Below are 16,370 nucleotides of genomic sequence, written 5' to 3'. Positions count from 1 at the left end.
GTTATAGTAATTTTAATGAATGGTGGAGTAAGCATGTCAAATTGTGTTTTGAGAAATAAACTATTTTACCCGCCCCTTTGGACTGGGTCCTTTATGAAGTCAATAGATAGACAAGCGCACTGACAAACCAAGATCCCACAGAAGGCATATCAATTCTATTGACATGTAGACAATCAAGCCATCCAATACACAGCGCCGACATACAGTTTACGCACAAGAAGCCATGATCGCCACAATTTCTAACCAATTCATGAGAGGTATTTGTATGAGGTTATCCGATTGAACATAGTCCTTAGCCAATAGGAAACTAGAAGGAGGGACAGGAAAGTGTCGCGTTGTGTGTGATTAAGTTTGGTTGAGCTCTCTATGAGGGGCCATCATCTGCTAGTGTATTCGGCGGCTTGAGAAGAAAATAGTATTAAAAGTCTAATTAGATATCACCAGATGGAAAATACACTGGCTTTGAGAGGTGCCTAATTTGTTACATAATACACCGCTATTTCCACTCTGGGTAAGTACTCTAACAGATAAATGAGCCTGCTGGCTGCAAACATGTACCAAACCTGTTTATTTGTCTGTTATACAAAGTAGCAAGCTTGCTCGCATTTTTGGGGAGAACTGTCAGTCAATGCAGACAAAAGAAAACTGAACCATTCACTTTAATAGGCCCTTAATGACTAATAGGTATATAATTTATTGTCTTCTCGGGATTATTGCTGTTGCTATTGACATTTTCCTGATTTTACAACAGCTTTTCTGAATCGGGGGTGGCAGTAATGGGTCCACTTGATTAAAGTCACTTGGCGCGCCGAGCAGGTGGAGTTTTCTCACTTTGTACTATTCCACTGTCCCTAATGTTAAACTCCGCCTATTCGGTGAGTCTCGTGAACCAAATCAAACCCATGTTCGTGTCCCGGTTTGTGTCATTGTAGCCAGCCTGTCTCAGAAGTAACTGCGGGAGTAGAACAATCGAATACTAAGTAACATTTGCCGTAGACACTTTGGTCAAAACTACCACGCTTCCGCGTTTACGCATTTGGAGGTGATTTCTAGAAATTGCCTCTGCTTTGTTTTGCATGTTATAGCCGCCTTTTGTCGAACTGGCGAATGCTCTTCAGGAACTGCTTGTTTCGGACTGTTGATAGTCAGTCCAAGGTTTAAGCTATAGCTCAAGAATTGAATTCTTAGAAGGCGCTTGCGCTTTTACAGACATATAGCCTACTGACACATTTGCATGGTGCTTTGTTTCAATGGTGGTCCTTACACTGAGCAGTTTTTAGTTGTAATAATAGCCTATTTGATTCCCTGTTTCAGTAGGACATAGTTATTTTTTCATTCTGATTGACCCACAAACGAGTTGCTTTATAACGTCCCCAAATCTATGGTGTAGCCTAATATGGATTATTGTCATTGCTGTGATGACGGATTAATCAGTAGCTGCAACCTCAGTTAGCCTCTCTGAACTCGCCAAAAACTGCTGAATACAGTACCCTTTCCCTGTGGATAATTTCATATCAGCCCTGTCTATTCAGTGCAACTCTTTTGCTTTGTACCAGGACTATGCTTATCCTCAATGCTCCCTGTGTTTGGAGTGAGTCCAAGCTATCATAATGGTATTGATGGTGGCCAACGTTAGATTTAGTATAAAACCGTATGATATTTGTAAGGGAATGACCTTAAAGCCTATGTGATATTGACCTCTATAGTAGCAGTAGGCAATTATTGTAGGCTTAGCCAATGTGTCCTGCTGTCAGTTTTTAGCATTGTTTTTTCTTTTTCCATAGGTTGCTCCTCGCCCCCACCTCCAGCTCACATCAATTTCTCCCTTCCTTACAACCCAGAGATATCCTACATCAACTCAACCCTTGCAACCCTTCTCTGGGGCCGAGTCAGGGAGGCGTGTCATTGCTCCACACACCTCACACTCCCTCTGTGTCTTTGCACTGACTGGTCCCAGGAGGTGGCAGAACCTCGCTCTCCCCGGTGTACCCCACCATGTCCTCCATCTTACCCTTCACCCCTCCGGTGGTGAAACGGCTGCTGGGCTGGAAGAAGTCTGCCAGCGGCTCGGGTGGAGCGGGCGGAGGCGGGGAGCAGAACAGCCAGGAGGAGAAGTGGTGTGAGAAGGCCGTGAAGAGCCTGGTGAAGAAGCTGAAGAAGACTGGCCAGCTGGACGAGCTGGAGAAGGCCATCACCACCCAGAACTGCAACACCAAGTGTGTCACCATTCCCAGGTATGCACCCAAAGAACCCCCAGATACGTTCATTGGCGTACACATATACACACACACTCCACACATGAACAATCTCTCAATTTCTTTACAGGATACCGGCTTTGTCAGAAGTTCAGAAGGAAGCAGTCAATACTGACTTAGTGGAGACATTTGTAAAAGTCAATATAGTTTCCTCTTTTGACTGGTCGATAGTCAGACATGCAGAAAGCCATACTCAATCAAACAATATAACTCGGTGTCTGGTAAAACAATTGTTAATTTTGAGCTGCAACAATGCACGGTTCGCCTCATTATGTTCCGATATGTTGTTTGAAACAAAAAGACACTCATCTTGCTGCTCAAGAGCAATGTTTTAGACTTCAACCTGGAACCTGGTAGCTTAGTAATCTTGAGTGAAGGCCAACGGAGACCTAACTAAAGTGGATGATGAGCAGTTAATGGATTGTTGTTGTGCAGTAGTTATCCACTTCCACTTGCCATAGAATAGCAGCGGAAATGAAACCCATATTGAGGAAGCATAACTCGTATGATGGCTTAGGGAAGACAAGAGAAGACCAGTGAAACAGAAGTGGCTTCGCAAAATGCCCTCCTCGCTAGCTTTTGAGTTATTTGTGTATTTGTCAGGGATCATGTATGATATATAATTTGATGGTGATCTATGTGTATATCACTCCATGAGGGAATAGCGCATTGGAAGATTTTGAAGACTTAAATTACCCTTATTATGTGAACCCATTGGCATAATAGAATGTTTGTCTGAATTAGCCAACGTAAACACCCTAAACTTTTCTGATTGTTTTCATGTCTATGGTAGTTAGAATAAGCCTATCTAACAGCCCGAATGTCTGTCTTGAGGTATTTGTATCTGATTTTATCTAGAAGCCAGACAATGCTTCGAAATGTTTTGTCACAAGTCAGTTTCTTCTTGCACAGATCCTTCCTCTGTCACGTGAAGAGTTGGAGGATCAACAACTTGAGTCAGCACTTTCAGGCTCAACTATTTTGTAAAGCTGTCAATCTCGGCCACATTCCCCAGCAATCAGTCTAAGTGAAGGTGATAAGGACCATCATCCTATTATGAAAGGTCACTTCCGCAAAGCATTCATGCCAACTGTACTGTAAATATGCCCTCAGCTCCTCTATTTAGTGAAAACCCCATTACCAGGATGCTCTCTGGTGTAAGAGTCTGGGTTTGCCAAATACTGATGTTGTAGGACCTGTCTCATTACATGTGTTTTCAGCTCCTTATCACTCGGTTAACCTTGGAGGACTGTGGAATGGCCAAGTCTGGGAGGGCTCCAGTCAAATCCCATGGGAATGGCTGGATGTCAGATGGTCTTGGTGATAATGTGTCCCTGTGAAAACACTTTAGAATATTTGCTTGTTGCGTGCCACCCATAGTCTCTGTTGCATCACTCCTATGTTGAGAGTGAGATACTAAAGTCAAGGCTACCTCATGCTGTTTCTGTGGAAGACTGATTTTACGTGACCCTAGAGAGTTTCAGATGTGACAGAAAGGTATATCCCTGATGCCTGTCTAATGTAAGCCTAGCTAATTATAATCATAAAGGTGCCTTTTTCAACATGTGTCTCCTGTGGCCACAAGGCAAATTGCAGCTGGATTCAAACAGCTTCCTAGGCAGAGAGTAACAACATCACAAACTTTGTCATCTCCAGGCTACTAACAGGTTAGCCTGCTCCTTTCATAATGTAACACACATTTTAAGCCTGTTTGTTCCATTTAGAAATCATATATCTTTATCTCATTAAGAAAGGAAAAAGCCGTCTAATTAAGCAGCCGCAAGCCTCCATCTTGGATTGCAAACAGTTGTCATCCCGCCTTTTCGCGTCATTGGTTAATACGCCCAGTGACAGGGTGCCTGAGTGCTTACCAATGACATACACTCACCGGCCACTTTATTAGGTACACCTGTTCAACTGCTTGTTAGCGCAAATATCTAATCAGCCAATCACATGGAAGCAATTCAGTGCATTTAGGCATGTAGACATGGTCAAGGCGACCTGCTGAAGTTCAAACCGAGCATCAGAATGGGGAAGAAAGGTGATTTAAGTGACTTTGATCTACTGGGATTTTCATGCACAACCATCTCTAGGGTTTACAGAGAATGGTCCAGTGAGCGGCAGTTCTGGATCCATCCTGCCTTGTATCAACGGTTCAGGCTGGTGGTGGTGGTGTAATGGTGTGGGGGATATTTTCTTGGCACACTTTGGGCCCCTTAGTACCAATTGAGCATCGTTTAAATGCCACAGCCTACCTGAGTATTGTTGCTGACCATGTCCATCCCTTTATGACCACAGTGTACCCATCCTCTGATGGCTACTTCCAGCAGGAAAGCTCACATCATCTCAAACTGGTTTCTTGAACATGACAATGAGTTCACTGTACTCCAATGGCCTCCACAGTCACCAGATCTAAATCCAATAGAGCACCTTTGGGATATGGTGGAACGGGAGATTTGCATCATGGATGTGCAGCCGACAAATCTGCAGCAACTGCGTGATGCTATCATGTCAATATGGACCAAAATCTCTGAGGAATGTTTCCAGCACCTTGTTGAATCTATGCCACAAAGAATTAAGGCAGTTCTGAAGGCCAGGGGGTCCAAACCGGTAAAGGTGTACCTAATAAAGTGGCCGGTGAGTGTATATATGTAGTACATCTCGCTCCCAGACACTTGGCCCAATATGCTTGGATGTTCTGGTGGACCAATGTGTCAAACTTTCCCAGTCACTTGTGATTTGCTAAAATCAAATAATGACAAAACTAATAATGACAACATTACTCAGTAAGTTCATTACCAAGGCCATGTTTGAGTTGTTGTTATTCCAAGCTTATGTGCTGTGCGCAATAGCCTGGGGAAGAGGTTAATATGTAGTTGACAGAATGTGATTTTATAGGCTGAATAGAAGATATCAGGTGATTTTGTCATGGACTTTCATTCTATAATAGTTACATATTGATTATAGGCATTTTGTGCTATGTAAGAGATTTGCAAAATGCTCCTTTAAGTGATTATGATATTTAATAATGATATTATGTAATAGTCTAATAATGCTAATGTCCTGGAAAAGCTTCATTATATGGGAGATTGACATCTCTCTGGTCACGCTGAGATTGAATGCAGCTTTCTGGAGAAGTCAAACAAACTAATCTCTGGAGATGGGACTTCCTCCATCCCCCTCCAGTCCAGCCCACTCTATCAGTACAGGGCCTTAGGTCAGAAGTGCTGATTGTCAATATGTGGCCTGCCTTCAGTCAGTGAACAGATTAGGAAGTGGTTAGGTCTTTCATCTGTTGGCTAACCTGGCTAGTTATAGCATGAATAATAGTTTAACTGGCCATACCCTAATAGAAACAAGATTGAGACTAAAATGTTTTTGTTTTTTTAATCTCAGAAACAAATCTAACCATTAACTGTAGTCTCACAAACAACACACAACTTCAGGTAATTGATATCCAACCCCATCTCCTTGTTTTAAGGAGAGGGGTTGAGAAAGTTCTAGATAACAGATCCTTTAGAACCAGGCTGATAACACATTACAGAAAAAAAAACAGAAAAAAGTTGACAGCAATTTAGACTTCTTCTTGTTTCTATTCAGGGAAGTTTTCAATTTATCTTACAAAACATCTTGATTGTAACAAGGAAGCATCTGAGTTGGATATATTTGAGTTTGTCCTTAGGTTGCCTGAAGGATACCAGAATACTTTAGAGTATTTGTGTACACACATGAAATGTACCATGTGCATAGCTGTATTAAAGCAGAGGAAGGAGAGTGAGGATATTGACTGGAGTGAGGTCTGAAGCCTCTGTTGTATGGTTCTCATGCTAGAAAAGTTGCACTGCACTGCAGCGCTGTCAAAACAATTGTTACAGAGCGGAACTTGCGGTGTTACTGCACTGTCAGGGGGTATACTGTATTTCAGAATTGTATTTCATCGCACAGGTTTTTGATAGAAGACTGCTAATACATTTTCTGCTTCACGGTGCTCTAGTGTCATCGAACGAGTTTGACCCCTCGTCAGTCCGAACTGTTTACAGCAATGGATGTTTACTTTTTGTCTTTCTTTTGCCGACAGATAATGTGAAAGCACTTCAGTCTTGTTGATGTAGATCTTTGCCAAGTCGTCCCCTCAGCTTTGCTCATTCCTGGAAGGGTTGACAAGCTTGCTGGACAGTCACAGACAGCGATGCTTGTTTTTAGCTCTTCATCAAACCAATTATTGATTTTGCTCTTGCTGGGACCCCCCCCCCCCCCCCCCCTCTTCCCCATGGTTTAATCTGTAATAAAACAGCAGAGCTCTGACTGAATTGGGCATGTTAATCAGCAGGAGGCTGGGGGGTGGACAAGCGTAGCAGCACAGCATGGGGGGTTAAGACGGCCTTTATTATGGAGACTAGGAAGTAAGATGTATGGAGACCCGTTGAAGCTGTCATGTGATGCTTGTCAAGAGGTGGTGTGATTGATAAACTGTCGGTGATGCAGCCTGGTTGTTTGGTGTGTGTGACTTTTAGACATGTCTATTGTGTAGCGTAGCCAGGAAGTTGTCTGTCTGTTCAGTGTAACCTGAAGAAAGTGGTCTGTCTGCTGATTGTAGCAAGAAGAAGATGTTCTGATTATCTGCTCAGCATAGTCCATTCAGTGTAGCCAGTAGAAGATTGTCTTCATCTAAAGATTGCAGCAGCTAACAGATGGTATAGAGGCTATTAAGAAATAATAGGATGCACACATACTGTATGCGCGCGTGCACACACACACACACACACACAACCCCCCCCCCACACACACACACACACACACACACTCACTCATTTACTCACTCACTCAAAACACAACAGGGAACAAGGCTTAATTCCTCAAAAGTGGGTCACCAGTCTGTAACGGGGACCACGGACCTTCCCTCTGTAATGCAATCAGCCTCCAGAGGACCAGCCAATCAACCCCCTTAGTTGGACATCAGGCACAAGGAGCAGCCAATCAGCCTCCAGAGCTAGTCGTTGGGCATTAGGACCAGCCAATTATCCACCACCAGTGTTGGGTAGTACTGTAGGGGCATTTCAAAACCAGACAAAATTATTCAATTTAAATCTTATTCTTTACTATTATTATTAATTTCAAACCTCAGTTTAGATTTGCATGTGAAATTCAACCCCAGTGGGAGAAACATTCTCGCCTGTGTGTTTGTACATTCGTCGTGCTCTGTGTTAGTCTGTCATATACAGTAGTAATCTCGCTGGATCTGTACCAAGGATGGAGCAGTGGATCATTAAATGTTAATTTCCAGGAGGAGACACATGACCGAGGCACCAATAACCTAATCTGTCATTACCTAACTGCAGACAGTGGTCGGGGTCAGTTCACGCTGACTCATCTTGTCTTGTCTTGTCTGAGCTCTGACCTAAGGGTATATGGTTCATGATGCAAGCCATAGCAAGGCGCATTGCAGTTGGGTAATCCATCAGCACATTTTGGCCTGGGCTGTACCTCAGAAATTAAAGGAGTACTTGACTCAAAAATGTTTTTCAAATATATTTCTCATTAGTCCATTAATGTGGTCCCAAAATCGATTTACTTTTTGCATACAAGCCACATGGATGTACTAATGACATGCTTGTGGTTACTTCCTGGAAAAGTCAGATGATGATGATGTGTTGGTAGTGGAGAGGTATCGTCACATGGTGTATACCTTTGTTTGGTTGATATCTACATCGTGTTTTCAGTTTAGACACAAATTCTGTTCCGCTTTGCTGAGAAAATGAGTCTGACACGCAAGTCAAGGTATTAGTTTTACTCGTATAAGACAAGGTAGTTTTCTGTTTCTAAAGAATGATAAAGTATGATCCAGGGAGTTGGCCAGTGTTTTTTGTAAGGTCAAGTTCAGCCCTGTTTCAGAGATTCTGCCAAGGTTTCTGGAGAAGCCAAAGGGGCAAGACTTCATTAATCACTTATCAAGTCACTTGTCATGTTCCGCCTGTCTGTTACCTCCAGTCATATAGCATGCAATTTGTCAGAGCAGTGGCATTTGTTCTGTTTCTCATCCAATAATCACTGTCTGCTGTTAAATGTTGCCTTGTTGTCGTTTTTTTATATTCATTTTTAGATTTACAATAAGGATATGTCAACATTTCAATCATATTAATTTACATATGACCATATTTGAATCTTAGCCTAATCTCTGTTTGTCTTGAATGCAATTCCTGACTTCCCCTCCACCAAAACGTTTTTTTTTCCCTGCAAGGTTAAAATGTGTTTAAAGGTGCTCTATGCAACAATTTCTGGATTTGAATTGTTTTAAGTTCAGTGCCTTGCAAACGTGTTTACCCATCTGTACATTGTGTTGCCTCAGAGCCTGAAATGGTAATACATTTGAATTAGGAATTTGTTTCTCACTGATCACATCTTACTGGACACTTTCAAAGTGAAAGCAAAGTAATGTCAGGGACCTGTTTGCAAAAGTATTCACCCCCTTTACTCTGGCACTCAGATAATTAGCTCAAATGCAAAAATGTATTCAAAAAAGCTGAATTAGTGCAATAGTGTCTTTGGAGGGTCCTTCATTTGTGTTGATCAGGCCATTGTGTTGTGTTCAGACGATCACGATCACTACAATCGGAAGTTAAGTAGTGTTACACTTAAGACCTATATTGTTTGTTTTCCACGTGTGAGAATGAGAACCAATCGTGCAACAGGAATGCGCTGCTAGTCCTATACAACAAGGCTGACTTACTCACTTAGAGCAAATGAGCAACTTTCTAGGCTCAAACAGCGCTTGAACGCTCACTTCTCGCCTGGAATTTGATTCAGATACGTCATCGATATTAAAGGATATCTGCACACAATTGTTATGTAGAGCATTTTTAACTTGACGGAAATGCAACATGATACCACACAGTCAGATTTTAGTTTGTCATCTCACATTGCGTCCCCCATGTTCTTCTCATTCAAACAGTCTCTCCTATTAGTCGACAGGCGTGTCCCGAAGTACGCTAGCTAACCTCTTGAGGACACGGCCATCTCCAATAAGAGACCCTGCTGTTTGACTACCCTCATGTTTAACTCATCTTGGTATTTTTGAATGAATCATGCCCCATGTTTATCATTTTTTTTGTTGTTTTTGTTTTGTGTTTGTGTTTTTGTTTGTTTTATTTTCTGTGCACAGCAATTGCTCTGAAATATGGGGACTGAGTTCACCACATACGATAGAACAGTGGGATACCTCTGGCCTTTACAGCTACCCTGACCAAACCAGGTGACTATCTCCTCCTCTGTCATGTGCTTCTGCTTTACTCACTCAGCCTGTGGGCTGCAGGTGATGATGATGATGTTTGCTCCAGGGGGGTTAGTACGTTTAGGTATAACCTGGAACTATTAGCTTATTTGTTCTGTTCTCTGATATGTTTCATACAGTAGTTTCTTATGAACTTAAGAGAGTGTCTAGATTTTAAGTTCATTACATCATACATTCAGTCATTTCAAGTAAAAGAATAGTTGAGGAAAGTTCGGGAGTAGTTTTTAAGGCATTCTCTGGTCATAACAATTTGTAGGGCATTTCTTAAGGTTAGAAATCAAAACATTCTCCTCCTCCAACTCATCTACCTTCTCTGTTTCCATATGTTGTCTACTCCTGTTCTCCCTATCTCTTCCCTCCTCCCTCCTCTCTCTTCCCTCCCTAGGTCCCTGGACGGTCGTTTGCAGGTGTCCCATAGGAAGGGCCTCCCCCATGTCATCTACTCCCGCCTGTGGAGATGGCCCGACCTGCACAGCCACCACGAGCTGCGCGCTATGGAGACCTGCGAGTATGCCTTCAACCTCAAAAAGGACGAGGTCTGCGTCAACCCCTACCACTACCAGAGAGTTGAGACACCAGGTACGCAGTGTTGAATCCTCCCCAAAATATCTAAATATATTCTTTATATTTATAGTATTTCCCAGGAAATCAGAGGGTAGAAAAAGGCTACTCATACCTAATTAAACATAATTCAACCCAATTGGGAACTTACTACCTGTTACTATAGTGTGCTTAGTTATTAGTCAGTAACTGATGTGTTATTCCTATTTTACTATGTAATCACAAAGTAAATACCTGGTCATTTCTGTACTGTAGAATAAAGCGAAGAAAATCATAGTGATAAGATCGGTAGCTTTTTGATCGATTTGATTTTGGTCCAGTTCTTCCGCCTGTCCTGGTACCCCGGCACACGGAGATCGTTACGGAGCTCCCTCCACTGGATGACTACACCCATTCCATACCGGAAAACACCAACTTTCCCGCCGGGATCGAGCCCCCCAACAACTACATACCAGGTCAGCAGCAGTCCTAAGCTTCTGTGTCACTACACACTTCCTCAGCCCTAAAAAAACAATTATACTGCTATAAGACCTCTGTACTACTACTCCACACTGGATGTGGCTTAATCTTTGCCTGGGCAATAGGCCCACAATCTAGATGACTACACTTTACTGTACTGTATTTAAGTTCGCACACATTTTTTCTTAGACATAGCTATGCATAACGTGTGTGTGTGTGTGTGTGTGTGTGTGTTAATACTGTGTTGCAGAGACTCCTCCGCCAGGCTACATCAGTGAGGATGGGGAGACAAGTGACCAACAGATGAATCAAAGTATGGACACAGGTAGCCACATTCTCTGGGTGGGCGACAGTCACTGCTGGCCTGGGGAATGACTCTAGACTGTGTTTATCTGGGTCTGGATGACAGGGTAGCACTGGGTGCTCCTTGACTGTAGACCTGGTGTGTGATAGCTAGTAGAAGTGTGTGTGTGTGTGTGTGTGTGTGTGTGTGTGTGTGTGTGTGTGTGTGTGTGTGTGTGTGTGTGTGTGTGGGCGCTGTATTGCTGACTCGATGTAGAAAATACATGTCAAATGACTGTTTTAAAGAAATAAAAACTATTGTTCTTCCCTTGAAAATAGTGCATTTACATTTGTCTGAACACGCTTGTCAGTTTTCTTTTTGTTTTTTTTAGATAGTAGACTTCTTTTTATAGCACTCTAGAGTGCAGAAATAACCAACTGTCTTTGTTTTCCAGGTTCTCCAGTGGAACTGTCACCAGGCACGCTTTCACCCGTCAATCATGCCATGGGTAAGAGCATGCCCTCTTGTCTACTCTTCTTCCCTTCTTTGCTTAGTTTAGCAGAAATGATGTGTTGCTACTGAAGTAGTAGAGTTTGTCTTTTTCTTCCGGCGTCAGTAGTACGTTCATGGATTAGGTGAGAACAAGCATTGTCATCTCAAGCTGTAGGTTCATTCGAGGTCTACATGACTTGGCTGTTGATAGGCTGTTCTACTTGACTGATATGGTAAACTAGGTAACCTATTACCCGTTGTACTGTCTCTTTCCAGAGGTATGTGTTTGGACAAATGAGGATGTCTCTGTTCAATTCTTTGGTGTAATGGAACCGTTGTTCTGTCTCTCGGTGTGTTAGAAAGACCTCCGATATTTTTAAACAGACAGCGGATATGGTGTTAGTTATTGTTGTGCATCGAGGCCAGCCAACTAAACTGTCTGTCTCTCTCTCTCTCTCTCTGTGTTTGTGTGTTCCAGACCTCCAGCCAGTGACGTACTCGGAGCCAGCGTTCTGGTGCTCCATAGCTTACTACGAGCTCAATCAGCGGGTGGGCGAGACCTTCCACGCCTCGCAGCCCTCGCTCACTGTCGACGGCTTCACGGACCCCTCCAACTCAGAACGCTTCTGTCTGGGGCTGCTCTCCAACGTCAACCGCAACGCCACAGTCGAGATGACCCGCAGACACATAGGTACAGTTAATCTCACTCCCTCCCATGTCTATCATAGGTACAGTAGACTACTCCCTCCCATGTCTATCATAGGTACAGTAGACTACTCCCTCCCATGTCTATCATAGGTACAGTTAATCTCACTCCCTCCCATGTCTATCATAGGTACAGTAGACTACTCCCTCCCATGTCTATCATAGGTACAGTAGACTACTCCCTTCCAATCTCTACTCCCTTCCATCTCAGTTGGCTACTCCATCCCATTTCTATCACCTTAACAGTAGGCTACAAGGAGGGTAGCTTGAACATGGAGAGAAACCTCTGAGAACGTTGTTGTTGACTAACTAACAAACCTCACATCAAGTCAACTCTGAACCTAAACTTTCAAGTGAATAAACACAAGGATACCTATTAGTTGTGACACACACACACACACACCCTAATGAACCTGTTTCTGCCTTCCTGAACAGGCAGAGGCGTGCGGCTCTACTATATTGGTGGCGAGGTGTTTGCCGAGTGTCTTAGTGACAGTGCCATCTTTGTTCAGAGCCCGAACTGTAACCAGCGGTACGGGTGGCACCCAGCAACAGTCTGCAAAATCCCGCCAGGTAAGAACCACTTGTCATCAGACATCCAATGGGGAGCTGAGGCTCACAGTGCTGTTTCTGTTCTCAAGCATGCACAGATGTTTTTTTTTTTTTTTTTTTTTTTTTTTATTAAATGTGCTTCATTCCAAAATGCTACAGTTATATCCACTTGCTAAAGTTCTTGTCACGTGACAATTATCTTCAAGAACATGATTATTAAGTACACAAATAACATAACAAGGCTACTGTCGTTTCAAATATATCATGAATGATTTTATTTCATGACATTTAATTTTATTGGAAAGAAAATAAAAAATATTATTTTAAATTGTGGATATCGTTTTGGAATAAAACTCTTCAAATACTGTCTAAATCAATAAAAACTCCCTGCACACTGTGCTTGCAAAGAACCACTGTTTTATTGTCAACGTTTCGGTCCGAAGACCTTTTGTTAGAAGATAAGAAAAGTGCTGATAATACCAATGGGAGTAGCATGTCCGCTCTGTCATGGCACTGGAACTCCAGAGGCAGAGACAGAAACTGTGAGATGACACATGACTATTGTGGTGATAAAGTTGAGGAGTGTGATCATAATTTAGAGAATTTTTATTTTTTACCCGTATCCCTCAGGATGTAACCTGAAGATCTTCAACAACCAGGAGTTTGCTGCCCTCCTTGCCCAGTCGGTGAACCAGGGCTTTGAGGCGGTCTACCAGCTCACCAGAATGTGCACCATCCGCATGAGCTTTGTCAAAGGCTGGGGGGCAGAGTACAGGTGAGACGGAGGAGGAGGAGGAAGGAGAAGGGGTTAAAGGGGTTGTGCTGAGATGGCGCTCAAAAAGGTCTCCCAAGGTTTGCAGGTCTGAGAAGGTTTGGTAGAGACCAGGTGAGGGATGTTCTTCTCATATGGGAAGCTTCTTTGATGGGTGGACGCCTAGTCGTGGTAGAGAAGCTTGAGTGTCTCAATGACCTAGAGAGTTTACCCCGTGGGGGATTAGGGTCCTGGTAGGTTCAACAATGCCAGACAGGTCAAAGGATAAAGAGGTTGGGTGTGAGATGCCATCTCAGAAAAAAAACTCAAGTTACAGAAACATTGATTAATGGAAACTGAAGGTGAGGGATGAGAGAGGTGGACACATGTAGGAGAAGGTGGAGCAGGTAGGGGAGTTTGGGTAGAGTGAATGTGAGGGAAGGGTTGGATTGAGAGTCCAGGTGAGATGGGGCCAGATTGTTAAAGATAATATTGTATTGTTCAAAAAGTTAACAGCTGACTGTCAAACAATGTTGTTGTAACGTTGTGTTCCAGACGCCAGACTGTGACGAGCACCCCATGCTGGATAGAGCTCCATCTGAACGGGCCCCTGCAGTGGCTGGACAAGGTCCTGACCCAGATGGGTTCTCCCTCAGTTCGCTGCTCCAGCATGTCATAATACCAACGCTGGGGGGGACCATGACAACGAGCCCAGCAGTTTCCCAATCCTCGGATGCGCTTTACACCAACTCCTACGACTTGTATGTGTATGGCAAGACAAATGATAGTCACAGGAGTCGGTTTAAAAAGCCACCAGGCTCGACGACAACCACCACCAACCAACTACCCAAACCCCTTCAGAGTCTACGATCACTAGAACAGTGATGACCACAAAAACAACTACAGACTTATCTATAGTCTCTCTCTCTCTCTCTCTCTTCCCCCCCCCCCCCCTCCTTCCTTTCTTCCTTAGAGATGTTTCACTGTTCACAGCGGAACATGGCACTTGCTGTTCCCTTCAGCTTCTTTCACCTTTACGTTGTTTCTCCCACAAACCCTCTGTATTCAATGTGGTAGCAGTAGAAATGAAATGTATGTTTATCTAGATGACCACGGGAGGGCGCCAGAGATTGAAATATGAACTTCCTTCTGGTCATTTCCAGGTTTCAAGAAGTGAACCCCTCCGAACAAATTTGAAAGCTAAACTAATACTTTTGCCTCTCAGTCTGTCGACTTGGCAACATGTGACCTTTCATGGTAAAAAAAGGTTCACCTTGATGTTTGATCAGGGGATGGTAAATAGACAAGAATTGTGTTATTGTCTTTCCCCCCAGTGCTCTTCTGTAAGGACAGCCAAGTAATACATATTGTTATTGACATTTCAGAATTACTGCCCCCCCCCCCCCCCCCGCACACACACACCCTCTCTAAAAGAATGTTGCCTTTAATGTATAGTTGTTTGCGTTTGTAAGAATGCTTTTTTAATTCAATATGAACTGATAGGAATGTTAAACAACAAAAATGAATTAAGTAAATATGAAACAAAATACCCATAGGTTAAAATCGAAATCACATGATTATCTACCTAGGCAGACACAGAACGAGACCAACTCTGTTAATATTCTAGTTTAGCACAGAGTGGAAAGTCCTTATGGAATGGTTTTGGAATCTGGTTTTCATAACGAAAATGGGTTATTTCACCAAAATGTCCAGTTGTCACTAAATTGGCCTCTCATAGTCCAAATCTTTCAAGACATCAAGTATTTAAGCTTTAAGTATTGATGAACTACTACTAGGTTATCCTATACAATTACAGGATTATTTTTCCTTAATCTTTCTTTTCGCTATTTTTTGTATTTTCATGTATTTTTATATATAAATATATTTAAAATCTTTAAAGCTCTCTTCCTTTTTATTAGAATTGAATATTTTTTTAGATCATGCCCTCTTTTTAAAGTTGCAAGGCTTAATGACAAGATGTCTTATCATACAAGAAGTATGTAGCAAAAGTCTTTCACAGATACCTGTGTTTTACCACTGAAAGCTTTTTCAGCACTAGCAATTTTCCCAATGTACATGTTGCCCCCTGAAAAATGAATACAAGAGGACAATGCCTCAGACTTCAGCTGTCCTATCCAGAGATCTTTTCTCATCAAGTATTTTCACCTCAAAAGTATTCAGCGCCACTCGTAACTTGAGGGCTTTTCCAAAGACTGAGGCTGTTCAATGGCGTTAACAGCTATAATAAAAACCTCATATTTAATATTTCGGACACTTGACAGGGTTCTTTTAGCTGGCCAATGAAGACAAGACCACCTGACTGCTTTTCCAGGGAGAATTGTGCATTTATTTTAGCGTGTGCTTGTTCTATACAACTTACTAACGACTGTGATCTAGCCGTCTGTCATTCTTTACTTGTGGCAGTGGCGAGACTCTTGAAAAGATTCATTCCCTCCCTTTCCCACCCTGTCCATCCTCTTAGGTGGTGATGATGATGATCTAATAACACCTGTGATTTTACCAGGTCAGTGCAGCAGTGAGGAGTTGAGACTTGGCAAAGAGATCATGGCCACTAACGTTGCTAGTGAATCTGTGGCCATATAGACCGGTAGGTTCCTCCTGCTTGCCATGTACTGTAAGACTGGGTGTGGAGAGGAAACCAAATAGACCATCAAGTGGACCAGACACATATATGCATATAAATGTGTATATACAATTTTATTTGACTTTTCTCTTTGTTTTTCTTTTTTTGGCAAAGCATTTAACAGTGGATGAGCTTGTGTTACCATTAGAGAGATGTACTGGTAGGACGTGAATTTCAGACTATAAGCTTTTCTGGCGTGTTGCATATGCAGACTTCATAATAAAGTACACTAATAAAAGTTTTAATTCTCTTGACTGTTGCTTGTCTGACTATCCTTGTGTTGTGTGTGTGTATGCAAATTGATACTTTCTAAAAATGTACAGCTATTAAGTATTGATCTTCTGATCACTGACAGAGTAAATGTATGTAGTTAGTCTATT

General features: G+C 42.6%; 1 protein-coding gene across 2 annotated transcripts; it reads left to right on the top strand.

The window, feature by feature from the left end:
- The first annotated feature begins 381 nt into the window (after positions 1 to 381).
- Positions 382 to 16,245, top strand: smad2 (SMAD family member 2). 2 transcript variants are annotated; one of them, XM_083670644.1, is made up of 11 exons: positions 382 to 511; positions 1,785 to 2,234; positions 9,415 to 9,504; positions 9,929 to 10,122; positions 10,425 to 10,559; positions 10,814 to 10,876; positions 11,301 to 11,354; positions 11,817 to 12,029; positions 12,479 to 12,616; positions 13,226 to 13,370; positions 13,902 to 16,245. In XM_083670644.1, the coding sequence occupies exons 2-11, from the start codon at positions 1,996 to 1,998 to the stop codon at positions 14,023 to 14,025; spliced, it is 1,395 nt and encodes a 464-aa protein (XP_083526770.1). In that variant the 5' UTR covers positions 382 to 511; positions 1,785 to 1,995; the 3' UTR covers positions 14,026 to 16,245. The 2 variants fall into 2 exon arrangements, with proteins under 2 accessions (XP_083526770.1, XP_083526769.1); XM_083670643.1 differs by having other exon boundaries at positions 10,814 to 10,888.
- Positions 16,246 to 16,370: the final 125 nt, after the last annotated feature.

Source organism: Argentina silus, assembly GCF_951799395.1.
Source record: "Argentina silus genome assembly, chromosome: 5".
Lineage (NCBI taxonomy): Eukaryota > Metazoa > Chordata > Actinopteri > Argentiniformes > Argentinidae > Argentina > Argentina silus.
Note: the sequence above shows the minus strand (reverse complement) of the source record. Positions and strands in the feature narration are given on the sequence as shown.